This window comes from Gopherus flavomarginatus, chromosome 17 (genome assembly GCF_025201925.1).
Source record: "Gopherus flavomarginatus isolate rGopFla2 chromosome 17, rGopFla2.mat.asm, whole genome shotgun sequence".
Lineage (NCBI taxonomy): Eukaryota > Metazoa > Chordata > Testudines > Testudinidae > Gopherus > Gopherus flavomarginatus.
Window position 1 is genome coordinate 4,500,304 of NC_066633.1, and position 21,714 is coordinate 4,522,017.

General features: G+C 41.9%; 1 protein-coding gene and 1 pseudogene across 4 annotated transcripts in view; both read left to right on the forward strand.

The window, feature by feature from the left end:
- TTLL11 (tubulin tyrosine ligase like 11) overlaps positions 1-21,714 on the forward strand; it is a 209,957-nt gene that overhangs the window by 174,697 nt on the left and 13,546 nt on the right. For 3 of the 4 annotated variants that reach the window (XM_050926831.1, XM_050926828.1, XM_050926829.1), the window contains 2 exons: positions 14,914-15,168; positions 20,623-20,729. In XM_050926831.1, the coding sequence (XP_050782788.1) occupies positions 14,914-15,168; positions 20,623-20,729 (362 nt within the window). The remainder of the gene's footprint in view (positions 1-14,913; positions 15,169-20,622; positions 20,730-21,714) is intronic. The other variant, XM_050926830.1, reaches the window with a different exon arrangement.
- LOC127036323 (uncharacterized) lies at positions 6,687-6,732 on the forward strand (annotated as a pseudogene).

Genomic DNA, 21,714 nt, shown 5'->3' on the forward strand with positions numbered 1-21,714 from the left:
GTTTTTCATGTTCTCTCCCATTAACATTTAAGATAACCTTTGGAAATGGGGTTGAAGAGTGAAGGGCTGAAAAATACCAGTTTTAAACTATCACCTTCTCATGGAAGTCCCAGGGACTCCCATTTCAACGCAGTTGTGGCCCTTTTAGCCACTTTTAATTCACAAGAGTACTAGTTAAAATTTAAAAGTTAAATTTGAAGCCATTTGATATTCCAGATTTATTGTTTTGTAAAAGAAAAGAAATTGAAATTGAAAGCTTAGTCAGAAACTGCCAAGTAATTCTCAGGATGGACTTTGCACCTGACAGGATCAGGCCTTTGATTTTAAAACCGAGAGCTACACCTAAATTTCTATAAAATGGACCATATGGTAGTCATTATTTGTAATAAGGAGGTCTGGGCTTTCAGCTCAAGAGTATATGATGGGAGCAGTCTCAGCAGGCCACACTTTTTTCTTAACAATGGAGATGTGATGAGCAATGCATCAATTATGCCAGGTACAAAGTCAACCACCCATATAAACCAGTAAGCATTGGCATGGTTGATTTCTCCCACAGTTAATCAATCTACAACTGGCTCCTGAGGACTCCCTCTGAAAATTAAATGTAGAGCTAACAGCTAGCACAGCCACTGAAATTGCAACAAAAACAAAGCTTTAATACTGCTAAACTGAAACTATAATTGGTTACACTAACCGATTAATGTACAGTACAAGATAATCTTGAATTTGCAGTTAAAAAGTATGCAGTGTTTTCAGAACAGCAAAAGTTCACTGGAAGCCATAAAGACTGAGTTAAAATGAAAGCAAAATTATGACTGTTGTAAGCCAGTTACAGCCATGTGTTTGGCATGTTTGTTTTGGTTTGGTTTTGGAATAGCAAAAGTTTAGTTGAGGCCCAGTTGCAATAAAATCAAAATTTGGGATTATTAAATTCCTGACAAAATCTTTTAACAGGAAAAAATAAAGCTGTATATAGTATATCTCATCTGTTTCTTGCGTACATTTATGTATGCTCTTTGGCAACTGCAGAGTACCCTGTGTTCTGTGCAACTACCACCAGATCTTGCATGTAAAAGAAGAAAACTAATGCTAATTTATTCATTTTTGCTTTACTTAATTGAAAATAAATATAACATTATGTTTATCTGCTGTGCTGCTTGCTGGACAGAGACCGTAGCAACCTCCTGCCAGCCTTTCCTCCAGCACCAGCCGGAAAACAAAGCTTTGTTTTCACTATTTTTTATTATTATTTAAATTTTATTCATTTAATTTTACAGTTTTGGATATTGCTGTGGAGAACAACTCTTCTGAGTTGTGCCAGCAATTAGAACCCCAATGTGGCGGGAGTTCTGAAAAGATCTGTAGCTTTTCTTTTGTGATGGAAATCTTCTGGCTCATGCAGAGGATCTGTGTGTGCTTGCTTGGTCCTTTGTCTGCAACGAGTACACCAGAGATTGCTATAACATTTCTAGTTATATTGGGGACTGTCAGTGGGATCACCTAGTTAACAAGCTTACATTTTTGGAATTCTTATTTGATGGAGCTCACTATTCTTACTTCATTATATCTGCTTACTGATATTCACAAGATTATGTGCAAAGCCTGTTTGTTAACCGTATTGGTACGTTGTCCCTATTTATGTGATGATGGGAATCTTATCCTTGTCTTTTATATCACAGCTTCTCTCAGATTTAATAGAATCCGCAGCATCTGTGCTACATAGGAAGGAGGATTGTTGGTATGTGTGCTGGCACACCTATCCTACTCAAATTTACAGTAGCCAACAGGAGATGAATAACTTGCTGATGAGAAATTGCAGGTTACCATCTAGCAGATGGGAAGATCCATATGTATGAAATTTTGAAAAGAACTCCCTTGCAGGATTAAGCAATCTCTACAGGCACTAGTTTCAGGGAACAATTTAACTGCTCTAGCTTCTGGTATTAGAGAGAATATGGGATATATAGGAGTACCTCATTATAGTGTATTTTGTTAGAATTTTTGAGTCCTATGTCTCTTAAGAAATTGGTCACATATAGAAATATTCAGCTTCAGTGAACTTGTGGTTGCATATATACAAAAAACAGACCATTATCTCTAGAGTTTGCATGAAACATTCTTGTTCCAAAAACAGATGCTTTGTGTAACCTAGCATGACAGTCTCATCAGGGCAGGCAATGGCCTGGCATTTACAATTACTAGACACTTGCAGAGGCTAGACACAAATGTTTGATATGAAGAACTACTGTAAACTCATCGAAAGTACAAAGTATACTCTCTGGTTTCTTCTTACAAGATGTTTACACTTACAAAGTGAAAGAAAAGTACCACGAGCCAGTGATTGGCAACTAAGTGATGTTTCTGGAGACCACTAGGGTCAAATTTTCAGCCCCAGTGCCCAGCATTAAGTAGTCACTTTGTGATTGCAACTGACTGCACTGTCTAATGTGGATGCTCAGCCATTTAACTTTTGCAGTTGCATGCTGTCTCTCACAGCTCAGACGGTTGCATGTGTAAAATGTGTGCATAAATTCAGAGGCCAACTTGAAGCTGGTCTGAAAATTTGTCCTTAAAAATGTTTGTTTAGAAAATAGACATGATCTTAGTAATTATATTTTTTTTTCATTTTTGGTTATATATAAGGTAGACTTAGTGCAGCTGGTTTTCCTGCAGGGAAAATTGCCATAAATTTGGACATACATCACTAGGAGCAGAAAGGGTTATACTGTACTACTAGTTAGTTGCACAGTTTTAGTTCTGGTAGCACTTTTGGGCCCATTGTTACATCTAACACTGGTTATCTTTTTCCCATCTTTATATTTGTTGTTCTGTATGTGCCACATGCACTATAATGGGGATGAGAGCTAAAATTACTTACCTTTTCTCTAGATATGTATTATACCTTAGGGCAAAGGTTTCCAAAATGGGATGCGCAAGAGGATCCTTCAGGGGGCACGGCAGGAGGAGCACTGCCAGAACAACGGTCTTCAGCAGTTCGGGGCAGGAGTCCGAGTGGCTTTTTTTTAAATTTTGCTTGGGGCGGCAAAAAATGGTAGAGCTGGTGTGACACAGGGTGCATGCTAAAAAATTTTTGTACTGATAGGTGTGCACGATCAAAAAAGTTTTGGAGACCACTGCTTTAAGGGACCTGATCATGTCATTCAGTAACACACACAGACGGGCTCTGTTTTGATGACGGTAGCTCATCCTCTTCATGTGTAATATACTGGGAGTTGCCTCATTTTTTACCACAGATTTAAAATGCATATACTATATAAATACAATAGCATCTCATCCTGTCATGTGACATTAGTGTGATCCTTAGAGAGAAAATATGCAGACTGGTGCATTGAAATCTTATTTAGTATGCCCGGTTGAGCAGGTTAGAGAGTAGCATTGTCTAATGGACTAAGGAGGAGTCTGGAAGCTGGAAACTCCCTAGTTGTAACCTGCATCTCTGCTACTGCCTCACCTTGTTGACTTGGTTAAGGCACTTAAGGTGGGCTTTTCCAAAATGCTCAGTGTTGGCCTAACTTTGCTTCCATTGAAATCTCCGCAAGTTTTACTATGGACTTTAGTGGGGGGAGAGTTAGGCCAACACTGAGCATCTTTGAAAATTTCACCCTTAACCTCTGTGTCTCAGTCCCCATTAGTAAAATTGGGATGAGATTTACATAATTCACTGTGGTGGTGTGAGGATTAATTAGATAATTGGCAAAATTTTCAAAAAAGCCATGATGACTTAGGAGCCTAAGTCCTATTTTCAAAGGGAAGGTAAATGGAATGTAGGCTCCTGAGTCATATAGGCACTCTTGAAGATTTCACCCAGTATTTTTTTACAGCAGTTTGAATACATTAAGTGAGTGGTGGTGGTTTTGGTTTATGCTCTTACTTTGGAAAGAGCTGCAGCCATTTTCCACTTTGAGCATGACTTCTCATAATGCAGTTTGTATGACACAGAAGCCACTGAGACTTTACTAGGGACCTTTAATAAGCCCTGGAACAGAAAGGAGTTCAACGAAAGAGGGCAAAATGTGGTTGGCCAATTGATTCACATCTTTCAAGGAAAGTTTAGCAGGAAAGAAGAGGAAGGAAAATAATGATCATACGGACAGGTGTGTTAAGGTTGACTATGGGCACAGAATGGCTGCAACAGGGCTAAGGAAATCTGCTCCTGTCATAAACAGATAGTAGGAGTTAATAGAACAGAAGTACTTTATATCTCTTTTAACTGTAAAGGGTTAACAAGATCAGTGAGCCTGGCTGTCATCTAAGCAGAGGACCAATCAGGGGACAGGATACTTTCAAATCTTGAGGGAGGGAAGGATTTGTGTGTGCTATTAGTTTTTGGTGGTGGTTCTCTCGGGGTTCTGAGAGTGACCAGACGTGCAACCAGCTTTCTCTCCAATCTCTGTGATACAGTCTCTTTATATGTCCAGAATAGTGAGTACTAGGTAGATAAAGTGAGTTAGGCTTATGTTTATTTTCTTTATTTGCAAGTGTGTATTTGGCTGGGAGGATTCAAATTTGTATTTTGCTGAAAGGATTTTAATTTGTACTTGTATACTTAGGCTGGGAGGGTATTCCCAGTGTCTATAGCTGAAAGACCCTGTAACATATTCCATCTTAAATTTACAAAGATAATTTTTACTGTTTTTCCTTCTTTAATTAAAAGCTTTTCTTGTTTAAGAACCTGATTGGTTTTTTTTTCTGGTGAGATCCCAGGGGACTGGGTCTGGATCCACCAGGGAATTGGTGGGGAGAAAGGAGGGAAGGGGGAGAGAGAGGTTATTTTCTCTCTGTGTTAGGATTACTTTCTCTCTCAGGGAGAGTCTGGGAGGGGGAGAGAGAAGGAGAGGGGAAGGTGGATTTTCCTCTCTGTTTTAAGATTCAAGGAGTTTGAATCACAGTGATCTTCCAGGGTAACCCAGGGAGGGGAAGTCTGGGACAGGCAACGGTAAGGGAAAGGGTTTACTTCCCTTGTGTTAAGATCCAGAGGGACTGGGTCTTGGGGATCCCCGGGCAAGGTTTTGATGGGGACCAGAGTGTACCAGGCACTGGAATTCCTGGTTGGTGGCAGCGCTACAAGTACTAAGCTGGTAATTGAGCTTAGAGGAATTCATGCTAGTACCCCATCTTTTGGACGCTAAGGTTCAGAGTGGGGGTTTATACCATGACAGCTCCATTTCTGAAACCATATGAATATGTCAAGAGATACAGATTTACTGTATGTCTGACTTGATAATTTTTATGGTGCTATAGGTGGGTAATGGCTGTGTTGGTTGTTACTTGATACTTGAACTGAACTTTATGAGGTGCACTAAAACTAGTCAAGAACACAAAAGATCAGTGTAATGAAAGCAGTAATTTCGTAGTACTCTAGTGTGAATTTAATTTATTCTTGATGATGGGCACTTAAAAAAACTGTTGGAAAGAAGATGAAAACTTGAATATACTTAGTAGGTGCCAAGTAATTACCATCAGTTTTTAGACTTTCTGAACTTATAATGATAGCAACCCTCAGTTATATCCAAAAATGCCAAAAAGAGGAAAAAATGTAAAAATGTGTCATGATGAATAAACATGTAGCATTTATATGAGAACATCATTATCTATCTCAGCTTTTGTTTAGAGAATTGAGCAATAACAAGAAAGATAAAATAATGTATTGTAACACTATGTGCAAGAGATTGAGTGAAAAATAACAGCAGTGCCCACACACTGTCTTTTTTAATATAATGTTGAAGCTTATACATGTACTGTACTGTATGTGAATATTTAGATGGTATGCTCTTTGGAAGAGGGACCATATATTCATATGTATTGATGTATCACTTAGCACATGACCTGACTGAAGCTTCTGAGCATTATCATACAAATATTTCGTAAGAGTCTAATAGCAATCCTATAGTTAAACTTCCTACACTTTTCCTAGTATGACTCTTGTTTTCACAATGATGTCATTTGGATTACACCAGTGATAATTTAGCCCATGCGCAATTCACTGGTAGACTAGGGGGAGGCCCAGGTTTGAAGGTGATGGAAATTTTGACCTTTGGAAATTTTTCTTTGTTTTTGGTGAATTATCAATGAAAACACAAGGTGTTTTAAGGGAAGATTTGAATACATTTGCCCCTTTCAAGAAGAAAAGTTTTGTTTAAGGAGGACTTAAACAAAAGGCAGCTGAAGCTTGAAACACATCATGGGCATGATATAATGATGATACCTAGCTCCTATATACCTGTAGCTATACTGAAGAGTAATAATGAGATTATAACTTTTATATAAATATAATGAGGATTTCTTTGCTAGTTTGCCTTTATTTCTGACTCTGTATGTAAAATGAGCCCAGACCCTGTGCAAAAACAGACTGAGGCCTGAGACTGAGCTGTGGCAGACTTCAGGCAGAATAGTAATCTGTGTAGTACATTTGTGGGGGAGGATTTGACACCTGGAGATGCAGAGTTTTCTTCTGAGTTTTCTTCTGCTCATGCAAATGATGAGGCTTCTGTTGCTTATGTTCATAGGTTTACTCCTCTGCTTTTTTCCTGCTGCTTTAAATCTAGGGCAGAAGCTGGGTGAATTGCATGCCCCTAATGCAAACATGCATGGTCTTGATTGGCTGCATTTGCCAAACATGCCATGGTCAGGCTGGCCATGAGGAGGCTAAAATGTACAATATAGTATTCAGTTCGTGTAAATCTTTCGCCTTTTACTAAAGATTTCCGTGGAGAGGAACATTTATGTAATTCAGCAGTGCTGGCGGTATACCCATAGTTAAGGCTGAGATGAGGTTTTCATTTAAGTGCCTGAAAGTATTTGATGGGCAGGAATTTCTCATGTGTTTTCTTTGCACAGAGGTGAGTGGGTTTTTTAATGATAAAATACCTCTTTTGTTTGACTTAAATGAGTGAGAAAGTGTTGCTTTTAAAAAACCTTTTTAACACCTTAATTTGCCCTCTGATTACAAACATTTTTCTCTTGGAACTGGAACCTGAGGTTGTAGGTTGTCTGCAAGAATCTTGTCTACACTGAGAATTTTAAGGAGTTCTTCCTGCATTGGTCTAGCGAGTGCTTCTATAGACTGATCACCAGCATTATTAGTACCATCTTGTTCTGCTTTCAGCAAGGTGGTAAAAGTACTGCGCCAGTGCTAGATTGGGGTTGAAGGAATTCCCTGAGATATTCATCGGACATGCAGCCAAGGAGGAATTGTTCTTTCCTACGTTAGGACAAATGGGTGAGAAATTAAATATAAGCAAGTAGGGAAAAAACATATTGTGCATGTGGGAGCTCTCTGCTCTCATTGTGCTGGCTGTGGTATGAGTAGCTAGCTAGCACTTAGCATTTATGCAGAGCTTTACATTTTCAAAGCGTTCAAACATTTAATTAATCAATCCTCACAAACACTCAGTTGAGGGAGATAATTAAATATTGTCACCTCTAACCTACCTTTTTTTTCCCCTCACCAGATAAGGAAACCGGGACTTTTAGAGGCTAACCAATTTGTTGAATGCCACATAACATGTCATTGGCAGAGGCGCAGTTGGAACTTGGTAGCTGGTTGCACCCAGCACTGTTCTTTTAGTTCATTAGACCTCTCTGCCTGGTAATTTACGTGCATGATTTTACGTGCATGCAGAGATACAAGAAAATTTAAACATATCTGCATTTTGTGTGTGATTATTTATTTAAATAAAGTCACAGCCATAACCTTGGCCAAATTGCATGTAATCTGTCCCTGTGTGCCTTAATATATAGGGATCTTGGTTGTAAAGGAAACAACTTTTCTAGATTCTGGGGGGCATCCAGATACGAAGATGCTTTTGTTTTCTATACACTTGTAAAGGGCCTAGATTGGCAGTTACTGACTGAGCATCTTGTAATTTGAAGTAGTGAAGCATTGAAGAGGGTCTAAAATATTGTTATCATCACACTGTATAATTTTGAAAGTTTGTAACGATAATAAATGAATTGCTGGCTGACATTAAAATGACTAAACCAATCTATTTATAGAAACCTGATCTTTTTAAAGAACATAAACTGGATTCATCTTGTAAATCAGTGTATATTACTGTATGCAAACGTGCTATGTAAATTAAACTAAATAAGACCTCATTTAAATGTTAAGGCATTATAGGAAAAGTGTTGCCTAAAGATTGAATAATCTTCTGCTTGTGAAAACTGGGGAGGAGATAATTGTTCCCTCTTCTTATCTCAGTTTGATGCCATGTTCTTTGGGATATCAGACATTGCAGTAATAAAATGATTTGTAGCGCAAGTGTGTTCAGATGGATCATATAATAATGTTTCTAGATTAAGAAAAAGATATAATTTGTTATAAATCACGTTTTAATTCTGTTTGTGACCATGGAAAACTGAGGTAGAGAATACATTATGATAATAGGTAGATCAAACTGTTTTAGTCTAAGAAAGTTAATTCATTTAGAACTCATGAGTGTTTTTTTTCAGTGCAGGGTTTCATTTCCTTTGGTGATTTGTGACAATAGTCCTGCATTGTCTACCCACTTAAGTACTTTTCACAAATAATTAATTAGAGATATTCTGAGCTGTTAGGATAAACATAGGCAGGTAACAAGGAATACAAAAATGACTCGGAAGGAGTGACGTATTAGATGGAAGTTGTAACAAGGTAGAAAGCCTTTCATCATCTTGGTCTCTGGTTCAGATTCATTCCAGAAGGATAGTGACCAAAACGGGTACCTTCTATTAGATATCTGGTGGCCTCTGAAAATGAATTGAGGGATCTCAGGTTAGTTACTAGTGAACACTGGTTCACCTTACAAAAATACTATCACAAATGGGTTCTGCTGGAACTGCCAGTTAATGCTAAAGCAGATAGTGCTAATATTACATTTTAATGTCTAGAGTGCTCGGAACCCAAAGGCCTCTGCAAACAAAAATGGGGCCCCAGTTGTCCACCTCCTCAAGAACAATATTTCTCACAAACCATTAAACAAGCTAGACACGAAAGAAAGCTTTGCTCCGTATCAAGGAGAAAGGCACAAACGTGTTTTGACTCAGCATTCTAAACTTGTGAGCCTCCAGCTAGACAGTTCTTCGCCCATCTTCTCAAGACTGTGCCTAGGGACAACAAATGGTCTCTCAGATAGACTTTAAGGTTTTGTAAAGTAAGGACCAACTTCTGCCTTCAGATACATGTATGCCACTACAACTAAAATCAATGAGAGTTCCACATTTATATCTGTGCGCAGTGTGTAGCCCTAAAATATAAGTGTGAGGACCCTTGAGTGTAGACAAATGCTCTCTCACCCCTAGAGATCGGGGACCGAATACAGCTCCCATTGAAGTCAATGTGCCTGCTTACTCCAGGATTTAATTTGTCCCTTTTCTTGTAGAACAGCTTTGTGGCATGTTGATAGGGAAGCTTGCAGTACTGCTGCCAATGCTATATGTATATGCTATATGTGGTAAGGAAGAATTCTCTTGAAAACAGTCAGTCCAGCACCTTTTATAAATGCTAAATTCACTGAAAAAAAGTGGAGGGTAGAGGTCATTGTCTGTGCAAATAAAATGCTTTTAGCTACAATACAAGATAAATATTAGGAATTTGAGAGCTAGAGCAAATTTTGGTTTAAAAGATCTCTTCTGTGATGAACAGAAAGCAATGCAATTGGCAAGCATGTCATTTGTTACCTGTCTTTGCTGCAGGCCTGCAAGATCGTGAGTTCAAGTCCCACAAAAGGATTTCAGCTCCTAGTCAATGCTGAAACTGCAGTGCACTTATTAGAGTTGCTGCAAAGTGGCCCTGTCCTTTGGACAAGATGTTAAATTGAGGTCTCTTTTGCCCATCTCATGTGACCATCCAAGTGCAAGATGACACATTTTAAAAGGTTTTCCAAGACAGATAGAAAACCCCATCACAGAGTCAATTAAGAATAGACTGGATAAAGCACCAGAAGATATGTAGTGAAGGGAATATACTGCACTGGCTGTCGATGGCTACTAACACCTGTAGGGAAATGCTCCTGTGCAAAGGCATGGATGGTATGCCTGATGGGGAGGAAAAGACTCAGGCAATAGGTAGAGGTTGGAAGAGCACGATGAGGAGAAAGTGTGGTGTTGGGTTACTTCTGGGTGACTGTAAGCTACAAACTTGGATAATTTTTGGTCCTGGTTACCTGAGGGATGCTCTTCTTCCAGTGTGCTCTTGTTGCATTTAAGCCTACCTAGGATTCTGTGGCTAATAGTTCATACATTTTGACCATTGGGAGTTGTGCACAGGGCATTCTCAGTGGAGTGCCACTGATTTTGAGATTTGGTTTCTCCCTCTCTTCTGTGAGAGCTCACGTGCAATGACCTTTTAGCACACAGTGAAGACGTGTGTCTCTTTATCCAGGTTTCAGGTTGGTTATATTAGGATATATATCGAAATGTATTTTTAGAATTTGTATTTAGGATTGTTAGGATATGTACTTAGACTGTATTGAAGAGAGCCTTTTTATGTTGGTTTAGTCAATATGTTGTGACTTGTAACAGTACATCTTTACAAGTGTAAAAATAAAATCATTTGTCTCATCATTAATCCCCCCTAGATTAAAGTTGAGCAGTGAGATCAGAGTTATTTCTAAACTCCAGCTTTAGATTTTCTTCATAATAGATCCCCCTCCAACCTCACCCTAATCAAAGGAAATAGCGCACAGAACAGATGGGCCAGCAGTGGTGCAGATGCATATATGACATGTAGGTGTTGATTTTATGTTAGCTAGTAACCCAGCAACAGCTGAAGTTAATTTTCTTCTTGGGGATGGCGCCGCACAGTCATGGCACAGGAAGTGAGAGAGTTGTGCACTAATCACCTTAGCTCAGTTCAGTATTATTGGCCTTGCTCTCCTGACCCCCTTGCTCTGAGTTACTATTCGATTTCTTCCCCTTTCAGGTAATTTGCTGAGAGCTTGTTGTCTAGAATTAGAACTGCTCAGTGGTCATGTGTGAAAATTGCTGCAGGATTTTTGCTTTCTGCAGCCTCTGATCTTTGTTTATAACCAGTTTACCTAGAGAAGAGAAAAATGGGGCTTTTATACAATGCAAAGGTGTCACTGAGTTTTGATAGAAGGCAGTCATCACTGACATGCTCTTTTTATTGGACCTGAATAGTGCTGCACATAATGAAGCAACAGAAAGCTTCTCCAATGAAATGTTGATTTGTACCTGGAGACCCTTTAAATAGTGGTGCCCATAGTAGCGTTTCTAGCCAATACATTTTAATTTTATGACGTTACCTCTTTATTGTGTTAGGCTACTGCTCTAGTACCAACCCATCACAGTGAGCTTGAGGAAATGAGACTGCTGTGAAGGATACCTGGTACGTGCACACCCAGAAGTGGGACAGTTTGTACTGACATGATAGCGGTGGGACTTACAATGCCATAGAATGGAATCGTTTGTTGGATCATTCAGATAGGGACAATGAAGTGAAACTGAGGCTGACAAAAAAGAGACCAGAGTTCTGTTCTGTTCTTCCCAGACTGTAATCATCTCTGCCTCCAAATAATAACAACTTTGCCGGAGGTAACTGGTATTATTAAAGTTGTGTTCCTGGCAGTTTTGTAGATTCCCTGGTAACCATATTGATAACAGAGGATCATTCTTATCTAGCCCCTTTCACCCTTCAAATGCTTTGCATAACTATCCATGGGGATCAATTCACCTACCTCTAGGGTGGAAAGGCAGCAGATGTCAACAGCTCACAGCACTCTCACATGATAGTTTAGGAATAGAAGTGTCACGGAGTCACCGGGCAATGCTCTGGAACTGCTCCCCACCAAGCCAGTCAGGACTTTGGGGAGCCTCCTCTCCCTTGGAGCAGACTTGTTCAGGGCAAGAAGCTCGCACGTCTTCACCTCCTGGGTCTCTCCTTGGAGCATTCAGCATCCTCTGCCCCTCCATGTGCTTCCCACAGCGAGCCCACCCAGGCGGGGTCCTGGGGAAGCCACAGGGTCCTGCACCCCCACTTTGCAGTCAGACATGACTCTCAGCCAGCCAGTAACACAGAGGTTTATTCGATGACAGGAACAGGGTCTAAAACAGAGCTTGTAGATACAGCGAACCGGACCCCTCGGCCAGGTCCATTCTGGGGCAGTGAGCCAGACCCCCCCCACATCTGCACTTCACTCCTTGTCCCCAGCCAGCTCCCGACTAACAACCCCTCCCAGCCCCTCCTCTCTGCTCAGCCCCTTTCCCGGGCCAGGAGGTCACCTGATCTCTTTGTCTCCAACACCTTCAGCTGGCACCTTTGCAGAGAAGGGGCCCAGGCCATCAGTTGCTAGGAGACAGAGTGCCAGGCATTTAGGTGCACTGGCCCTTTGCTCTTCAGCAATCACATGCCCTTATCCCACCACCTAGATACTTAAGAACTGCGTAGGGGACACTGAGGCACCAACACAGTATTCAGAGGAAACATCAGGAACATTCCCAGTTCATCACAAGAAGTGAAGAAGAAGATTGTATTTCCATTTTCAGATAGGGAGGATCTTCTTAACCAAAGCAGACTGTGCACAGAAAACCTAGGCTAATACCATCACTCTTTGAAAAAGTGTCATCCACATCATGACCCATCATGTCATGCTGGGTACTGGTTCATCATTTTATTATGATAATTTATTATATGTATTTCTGAACTATATAGGAGGCCTAGTCATGAGCCAAGACTGTATTTTGATAGGTGCTATACAAACCTAAGACACGCAAACAGACCCTGCCCCCAGGAGCTTACATTTAAATAGACAAGACAGACGCAGGGTAGGGGGAAGGGGATAACCCTAGGGCAGGGGTCGGCAACCTTTCAGAAGTGGGATGCCGAGTCTTCATTTATTCACTCTAATTTAAGGTTTCGCGTGCCAGTAATACATTTTAACGTTTTTAGAAGGTCTCTTTCTATAAGTCTGTATTATATAACTAAACTATTTGTATGTAAAGTAAACAAGGTTTTCAAAATGTTTAAGCAGCGTCTTCTAAAATTTAAATTAAAATGCTGATCTTACACCGCCAGCCTGCTCACCTCGCTGCCAGCCTGGGGTTCTGTTCACCTAGGCCAGCAGCGGGCTGGGCAGAGCCTGCAGCCGGGACCCCAGACCTGGGGGCGGGGTTCAGGGGTCAGGGCAGAGGGCTGGGGTGGGGTGGGGGGTGCAGGACAGAAGGCTGGGGGGGGTGCAGGGCAGAGGGATGGGGGGTGTTGGGGTGGGGGGTTCAGGGCAGAGGGCTGGGGGTATGGGGGCTGCAGGGCAGAATGCTGAGTGTGTGTGGGGGGTCAGGGCAGAGGGGTGGGGTGCTCGGCTCGTGGCGGTGCTCCCAGCCCCCTGCCCTGAGCGGCTCATGGCAGGGGGCTGGAAAGGAGGTGCCCTGTTCCACGCCCCGTCCCCACCTCTCTCTGCATCCTGCACAGAGCTGCCTGAACGCTGCCGTTCTCCCCCCCCGCACCCCGCCCCGCTCGCAAGGGCCATCAGCTGATTGGCTCAGGGCCGGAGATGGGGTGGGGCAGGAAAGCACCATGCTGGGGGAAGAAATGGGGGAGCGGAGAAGCTTGGCTGCAGCAGAACCAAGCTTCTGCCTCCTGCCCCCGCAGAGGAGAGTGGTGGGCTGGGGTCTGAGTGGGCTGGGGGCTGGGACCGCGGCAGGCAGCTGCGTGCCGCTCAAAATCGGCATGCGTGCCACGTTTGGCACGCCTGCCACAGGTTGCTGACCCCTGGCCTAGGGTGACCAGACAGTAAGTGTGAAAAATTGGGATGGGGGTGGAGGGTAATAGGAGCCTATATAAGAAAAAGACCCAAAAATTGGGATCGTCCCTATAAAATCAGGACATCTGGTCACCCTAGATAACGCACAAGTGGCGTGAATAATGTGATGGCAGCAAATGTCATGTTAGTTCCATGATTTTTTTGAAATGTGTGGGGAGTTAATTCAGAGATGATCGGCTGAAGGGAAGGAGGTGAGAGGGACTAAAAAGGGAAGAAGAGGGTAAGAGGAGTGCTGCTGAGGCAGTGAGACTGAAGAGGGAGGGAGAGGGTTGGAGCAAACAGCTAATCAGCACATGCCAGAAAGAGTCCACCCAAAACCGCAGAGACTTCTCTGAAAGTCCAGCTGTCCCTGCTTTGGCTTTTCTGCTTTGGCCAGATACCATGTTACAAAAAGCACCATCTCTGTGGCATTGTTGATGGCAGGTTGTGCAGAAATGACAGACTGAGTTGGCATTGAGAGTGAAAAACCAGTTCACCCTAGAAGTGGGTCTTCCATGTCCAGGTGGACGCACATCAGTGAAGCGTGTTGGGATGCTTGCTCTGACACTGTTCATGCTGTCTCTGGTCTTTGAATAATGCAGGGCTGACATTCTCAGAGCTGTTAAGCCAACATTTTGACAAATGTGGAAACTCACTTGAAAATTAAAAAAGAAAATGAGATAGTGTTGTATATTCAAACCTACATAAAAGTTATGATTGTCAGAGGTGCTGAGAGCCCCCAACTCCCATTCATTTCCATGGGAGTTACGGACACTCTGTAACTCTCAAAATCAGGGCATTTAGTTTTGTGCTTAAATATGAATTTAGATACCTAGCTTTAGGCAGCAGATTTTGAAAACTGTCCCATATCTCTTTACCCACTCATCTAGTATGAGTATAAAGGTCTCCTAAACCAGAAATCCTTTTTTCCTCCTTGAAACTTAGACAGCTCAACTGAGGTTGTTTGTTTGTTTGTTTTTAAACTTCTAATTTTGAACAAAGTTGCTTGTATGGTTTTTTCCAGCCCAGAATGAATTTTTAAATCCAAGTTACTAAATTAATCCCTGAAAACAGGTTTTAATGATAAAGATGCTGACAGAATCATAGTGGATTGATACAGTGCCTCACAAGGTACAATTTATTGTTTGTGCTGTAGATCTCAACTGTCTGAGAATGCGGCAGACACAAAAGATGAACTACTGGAACCAGAATCAACAGACCAATTGGAACATATCAGCAAAAATCCTGAAGCCAGCTTACCCTCCCTTTGTCTCAAGCAAGTGTTTCCAAAGTATGCCAAACAGTTCAACTATCTACGACTGGTGGACAGAATGGCTACATTATTTATCCGATTCCTTGGAGTAAAAGGGACAATGAAGTTGGGGCCAACAGGTTTCCGAACATTTATAAGGTTAGTAGTAAAGGATTTAAGATCTCCCAGACCTATCCAGCAGCACTGCGATTCTTGTGTTTATGTGATCGAATAATTAAGACCAGAGTAAACATTTTCCCCCAAATCCCACTGAACAGTTGCACACTCTTCTGTATTTTCTTTCTTGTCATTGCTGATTACTGAAATAAATACACGTGTATAATACAAAAGTTTTCTTCTTTTATAATCAGTCTACTGCTCTGATTCCTTTAGTGATCACATCATCCAGTATTAGAGAACACACTTGTTTGCATGGTAGTGAACTGTGCTGTCACAAGCGTGGGATTGGGGGACATCCTTACCTGAATTCTTGTTAATAGGAACAAGAAAAGAGTTCCCATTTTTTGCAGTTTGTCTTTGTATTTAACAAGGAAAGAAAAGGAAATGGCTAATAGGTGACATTGCCATTGGCAGCTGTAAAAATTGTCATTCCTTAAATTGAGGATTGTCTTTTTAAAGGAACAAACAGCTTGAGCAGAAGGTCTCAAAAATAAAATCTTGGGCATTATTTTCATACCAGTGTCCTTTGATGTAAATGAGGGAAGAAGAAATTGCGCGAATATCTGATTTATGAACAGAATTATTACTGAGCGAAATGTTTTCCAAAATTTAGCACTTGGTATCAAAAGCTCTTCAAAATGAAAGGACAATGTGGTAATCTTTCTGTGCTTATCTTCCTGTGCTTTGATACAGCTGAGTTTCCAAAGCTATTTGGCTGGTGAATTTAGTGGTTTTTGTAGTTGCTTACAAGCCTCTCTCTGTAGGCAATCTTTGTTTTAAATTCTGCCTCATTATAAACTAATATCTTAATCATATTTCCTTCTCTGAAGATACAGTAGATATAATCTGCAGGAGCAATATAGTTGCACTATATTCTGGCAACACTGATACTCTAACCCATACTTCCCAAAACAGAACAGAGTGGGAAAATAAACACAATATACTCTGTCTTAATTCGTTTTCAGTGTCCATCTCTTGAAATATGCTACATGAGTCAGCTGTTTGAGTGAATTAAGCTAATATCTGGCAAGTCCCATATTTGTTTTCTTCTGGTAAAATGGGGAACATCTAAGTGTATTTATCTCATTTTTCCTGAACTATGTAACACCTTCCCCTAAATCACTGTCTCACTATGCACATAAGAACAGTGTACGTCAGCATTTATCAAGTAGCCTTTTTTGTAATTGGATGATGGTGTCCTTGCTGTCTGCGACAGCGGCAGTAGCTGTCGTGGAAATTGTTGTGATGCCACTAATTGAGGAGTATCCATTTGGCTGGGGAACAAGCTGTAAGAGCGAAGGATTCTAGTTTTGTATGACCGGCTTCCTAAAAAAGTTAAACAGGAATCTAGAATTTATTCATAGAGCTGACTCCTCAGTTTAGTTGGCTTTTAAAGCCCCCATTTTGCTTTAACTTGTCCCCTCTTGCTCCATTTTCCAGCTCTTCAATATGAATGTTTGAGCAACTGAAACTCCCTTATACTTGGATGGAGCAGGTGTGAGAAGGTTGGAGGGAATCTAGGGTGTAAAGGGGTGTTCAGTGTAAGGGAGTCTATTTTACACCTCCTGATGCTGAAGTTGACCTGTCCTCTCACCCCTTTGGGAAACTCCTGCCTGCTGTTTTGAAGAATTAAGCTCCACATAAAATGATTGTGTACATGCCTGTGCTGCTTTGAAAACATCCAGCTCAATGTCAGTCTGGATCTGCTTATACAAACTGCAGTTCTGAAGTACTTAGGCTTGTCACTCAATTCAGCTGGCATTGTGTATTGAATCTGTTGGCTATAGTCATTACTGAAGAGTTATTTTTTCCTACTATATTTGTATGTGGAAAAGCAAGTTCTGGAACATTGTAGCAAACATAATTCAGATATCACAAATGAGGAAAATAATAGCATTGGAGACAAAGTAATTTCCTTTTACAGTACGTGTTATTTAGGTACGTGTTTAGCTTTTTAAGAGAGATAATAGATCCTTAAAAGAAGATGGGCATAGACTGACCTGTGATCCAAAGCTTTATTCAGTAGGAACACTTGGGCCTTTATTCCACTGCCTGTTGATGGTCTATAACAAATGTTAGTATTTTTCATAGTCCAGATCTATTTGTTTAATTTCCGGTAAACCAGAGGAATGTCAGTGTGTTTGGATTGAGCCATTGGGAAGAGGAGATTATTGAAGCAAGGTGATTTCTCTAGCTGTGGGTGCATACCCTGCTGTTCCCAGTCACGAGGGAGGCTTTCCAAATGCTGCTCACTGATACACTGTGCACTAATGATTTGCATCGGGAAATTGCAACTTGCAGTGGCAGGGAATTCAATTTATTTTTTCATATACTTTTGTTGTGTCATTTTCATTGTTTTTTAATGACTGTACATGTTCCAGTGATGGTACACATATACCATTTTCTGTCTTTCATTGACTATGACAAAATAAATAAGCAGCAGGAGCAGATGCACTCTTAAAATAGAGATCCTTTTTTTATCCAGATGCCCTTAACCGTCAAGAATGAATAAAAACAAATAGAGTTATGTAGATTACAGATAGAAAAGACTATGAGGCATCTGCTCCATCCACAGGCCAGTGCAGGATTGTTCACTACAATATATTTTTTACTGTTGAATCCAGCCTTGATTTAGATACCGTGGTGATGAGCATAGTCTAAATGTCAGGATAGATGGATAGATATTCCTCTTAAAGATTATTCCGTAATTCTTATTCTTATTCTCCTTGTCCTTGAATGTTGAACTTCCGAAGCCATTTTGCAGCAGCCTCATTGGCGAAGTACAGAGCCCTCAGAGCACCATCAAATCTTGTCAGAGGGCATTCATCAGTAATGTGTGATATAGTCTGCCTTTGGCATGTGGGATCTCCTCATTGGCCCCAGGCGTGAAGGCTAGTTGCACGCTGAACTGATTTTGAATGAGCCAGGTCAGATGGGCCCAAGAGTGATGTGGCAAATCAAAGCCAGGTACAAGCATGGTTGGGGTCAGTTATTAAGACTGGTTTCTGACTTCAGCTGCAGACCATTCTTCATGCCACATAGACATTGCAGGGCAAGTGGGTCCACAATGGGTGCCTAACACACCTCACTGCAGGATTGTCTTCCTTCATGTTCTCTGGTGTCTCTTCAATTCAGCTCTAATATCAGTAAAATCTCGATTTTTCTCAGAGTTCTCCAGTCTCTGTGCCCTTCTTCTAAGAATCCTCTAGTACATTTATAAGAGATTCTGTTCTTGTTGCCCATGTCAGAGCATTTGCTAGATTCCTTTCCTCAAGAATGAAATGGAAGGTACGTCCGTATATAGATTTATGTGAGCAGGTGGTTGCAACCTGTCCTCACAAGTTGTAGCCAATCAAAGCTTTATCTTCTTCCAGTGGGTTCAGTTTATTGAGAAAAGGAACTCAAAATGAAATACACCTCTACCTCAATATAATACTGTCCTCGGGAGCCAAAAAATCTTACAGCGTTATAGATGAACTGGATTTGATCCACCCGAGTGCACAGCCCCACCTCCTCCCTCCCCCCCCCCCGAGCGCTGCTTTGCTGCATTATATCTGAATTCTTGTTATATCGGGTGGTGGTATAATGGGGTAGAGGTGTACTATGAAATACAGCCTAAGCCTGTGCTTGGCTGCGCCTAGGGTACCTAGAACAGCACAACCCACACCTTAGATCTCCTTTACCTCTAAAGAAACCCTACCATCTTTCTTATAGCTAGGTGGGTTAAGAAGCTACTTGGAAGCATGAGACAGCAAAACACATGCAATATTTTCCAGCAGAAGCATCTTCTTGCAGGATCAATCTCTTAGATAATCCATGTAGCTTTATACAGGCATTTCAAATGGATCAGGTAAGTATCATATGGTTATAGACTCATAATAATAACTCCAGGAGGGTAGAACATAAGAATGGCCATACTGGGTCAGACCAAAGCTTCACCTAGCCAAGTATCCTGTCTTCCAACTGTGGCCAATGCCAGGTACCCCAGAGGGAATGAACAGAACAGGTAATCATCAGGTGATCCATCCACTTTTGTCATTCCCAGCTTCCGGCAAACTGGCTAGGGGCAGACTGGCTAGAGGCTAGGGACACCATCCCTGTCCGTCCTGGCTAATAGCCATTGATGAATCTATCCTCCATGAGCTTCTCTAGTTCTTTTTTGAACCCTGTTATAGTCTTGGCCTTCACAACATCCTCTGGCAAGGAGTTCCACAATTGACTGTGCATTGTGAGAAACAGTACTTCCTTTTGTTTGTTTTAAAGCAGGGGAGGGCCACATCTGGGTTTGGAAATTGTATGGCAGGCCATGTATGCTCCCGAAATTGGGGTTTGGGGTGCGGGAGGGGTGAGGGCTCTGACTGGGCATGCGGGCTCTGGGGTGGGGCTGGGGATGAGTGGTTTTGATTGCAGGAGGGTGTTCCAGGCCGGAACTGAGGGATTCAGAGGCTGGGAGGGGGATCAGGGCTGGGGCAGGGGGTTGGGGTGCAGGGCAGGATCAGGGATGCAGGCTCTGGGTGATGCTTACCTCAAGCTGCTCCCGGAAGCAGCACCATATCCTACACAGCAGTGTGGCCTGGCAGCTCTCTGCACTGCCCCATCTGCAGGTGCTGCTCCCTCAGCTCCCATTGGCCACGATTCCCAGCCAACGGGAGCTGTGGGGTGAGGTTGGGCGCACTTGGGGTGGAGGCAGCGTGCGGAGCCCCCTGGCTGCACCTACATGTAGGAACTGAAGTGAGGGCATGTCCCTGCTTCCGGGAGCTGCACAGAAAGCCCCTGACCCCGCTCCCCGACTGGAGCGCCAGAGAGGGGCAAGCCCCCAACCCCACGCCCCGGCAGGAGCTCGAGGGCCTGATTAAAAGGCTCGATGGGCTGGACGTGGCCAACGGGCCGTAGTTTGCCCACCCCTGTTTTAAAGGGTAGCAGTTCGCAACAATTGGTCAAGCCATATTTTTGGTGAGAAATAGTAAGTGGATTTTTTGGTTCTCTTGCAAATTCCAGCTGATTGAAAAACATATATAGCAGGTTGTTAATCCTGTTGTTTTCAGGATATTGATATGAAAATGAACACATTGAATGTTCAGAACTTACTTAGAGGTGTGGCAGTATCCACAGTACTGGATCTGCACACTGCTAGTTCCTATCAGAGCTGGTGTCCAAGTGCTCTGAACAAGTGGGAAGTTGTATACGTGACATTGTAAGTGAGAACATACAGGGTTTTCTCCATTATATAGTCCATGTATATTTAACGAGTGCTGGTTTGATTGATAGCTGCAGCAAGCTAGGTGGCCGTGGCTTTCAGCTGAGCTCTGTGTGCCTTCATAGTTGCCCACCTGGCCTGAATAAACCCCTTCTCTCAGTTGCCTTCCCACAATTTGTCTAACTTTGGAAGTAATCAGACTTTTTCTTGATCTTTATTTTGTTTATATTTAACAGGAACTGCAAGTTGAGTAACAGCAATTTTACAATGGCTTCTGTGGATATTCTGTACATCGATATCACAAGAAGGTGGAATAGTACGGGACTAGACCAAAGAGAATCAGGTAATTCCATTCCATACTGGGAGAGTATGTAAGTTTCTGTTTCTAGATAGCTTTTGCCCTCATAAGTGCACACCCAGCTTCCACTAATATTTGTGGGAACGGTGCCTCTACTGCCTCATCTGACTGCAGAATTTGGCCCATTACTTCTATACTAGCTTCCCTTCACGTGTAGGGTAGGTCACCCTTGTTTCCAGGTCCTCATTGGACTTGGGTTTCACAAAGCCTCCCCTTTTGTGCTTGCAATTTTGCAAGTGTAAATTTGGGTTTTGGAGGTGCATTTACTGTCATCTGCACCTGCAAACTCATCTGATGTTTGAAGGCACTTTGCCTTCAGCCTTGCACTGAATCCAAGGCACTTACCAATAACCTGTTAATGCACATGCTGAAGTACCTTAGATTTATGTTCACATAAGCAGATTCTGTGATGCCTCATCCAGGTCCACCAAATCCATAGTATCCTTAATAACACTCCCATTGAAGTCTCCATTCTAGCATAACTTGGTGCACGCTGCATTCAGACAGTAATTTACACAGCTAACAAAAAAAGACATCAATTCAAGAGCTTCGAACAGACACGTCTATCTGCTTTGTTGGTCAATTCTGCTCCTCGCTTGGGTTATTTTTGGTAAAATCCAAGTACTGCATTCATTTACTTTTCAGATGGCAGGTTCCACCCTACAGCTCTTCATTCTCTGTCCTTGGCTTTGTGATGAGCAAGGAATGTATGATGCGTTGTAGCAGGAACTTGCACTACAACTCAGCTGTTAAATTGGCTCCAAATTTAAATGATATCAAAAAACTTTTTTTTTTTCCAAAAGAGAAATTCATTAAATAATAAAATTCACTGGAGCAGCAAGGTAGGTGTTCCTATCAAGGTACTGCAGATGGCAGCTAACTTACTACAGCTTTGTTGGCATTTGGGAGCAAGGCTTAAACCTCAACATTTGAGGGTAAGTATTCATCTTAATTATCATTTTAAGGGCTA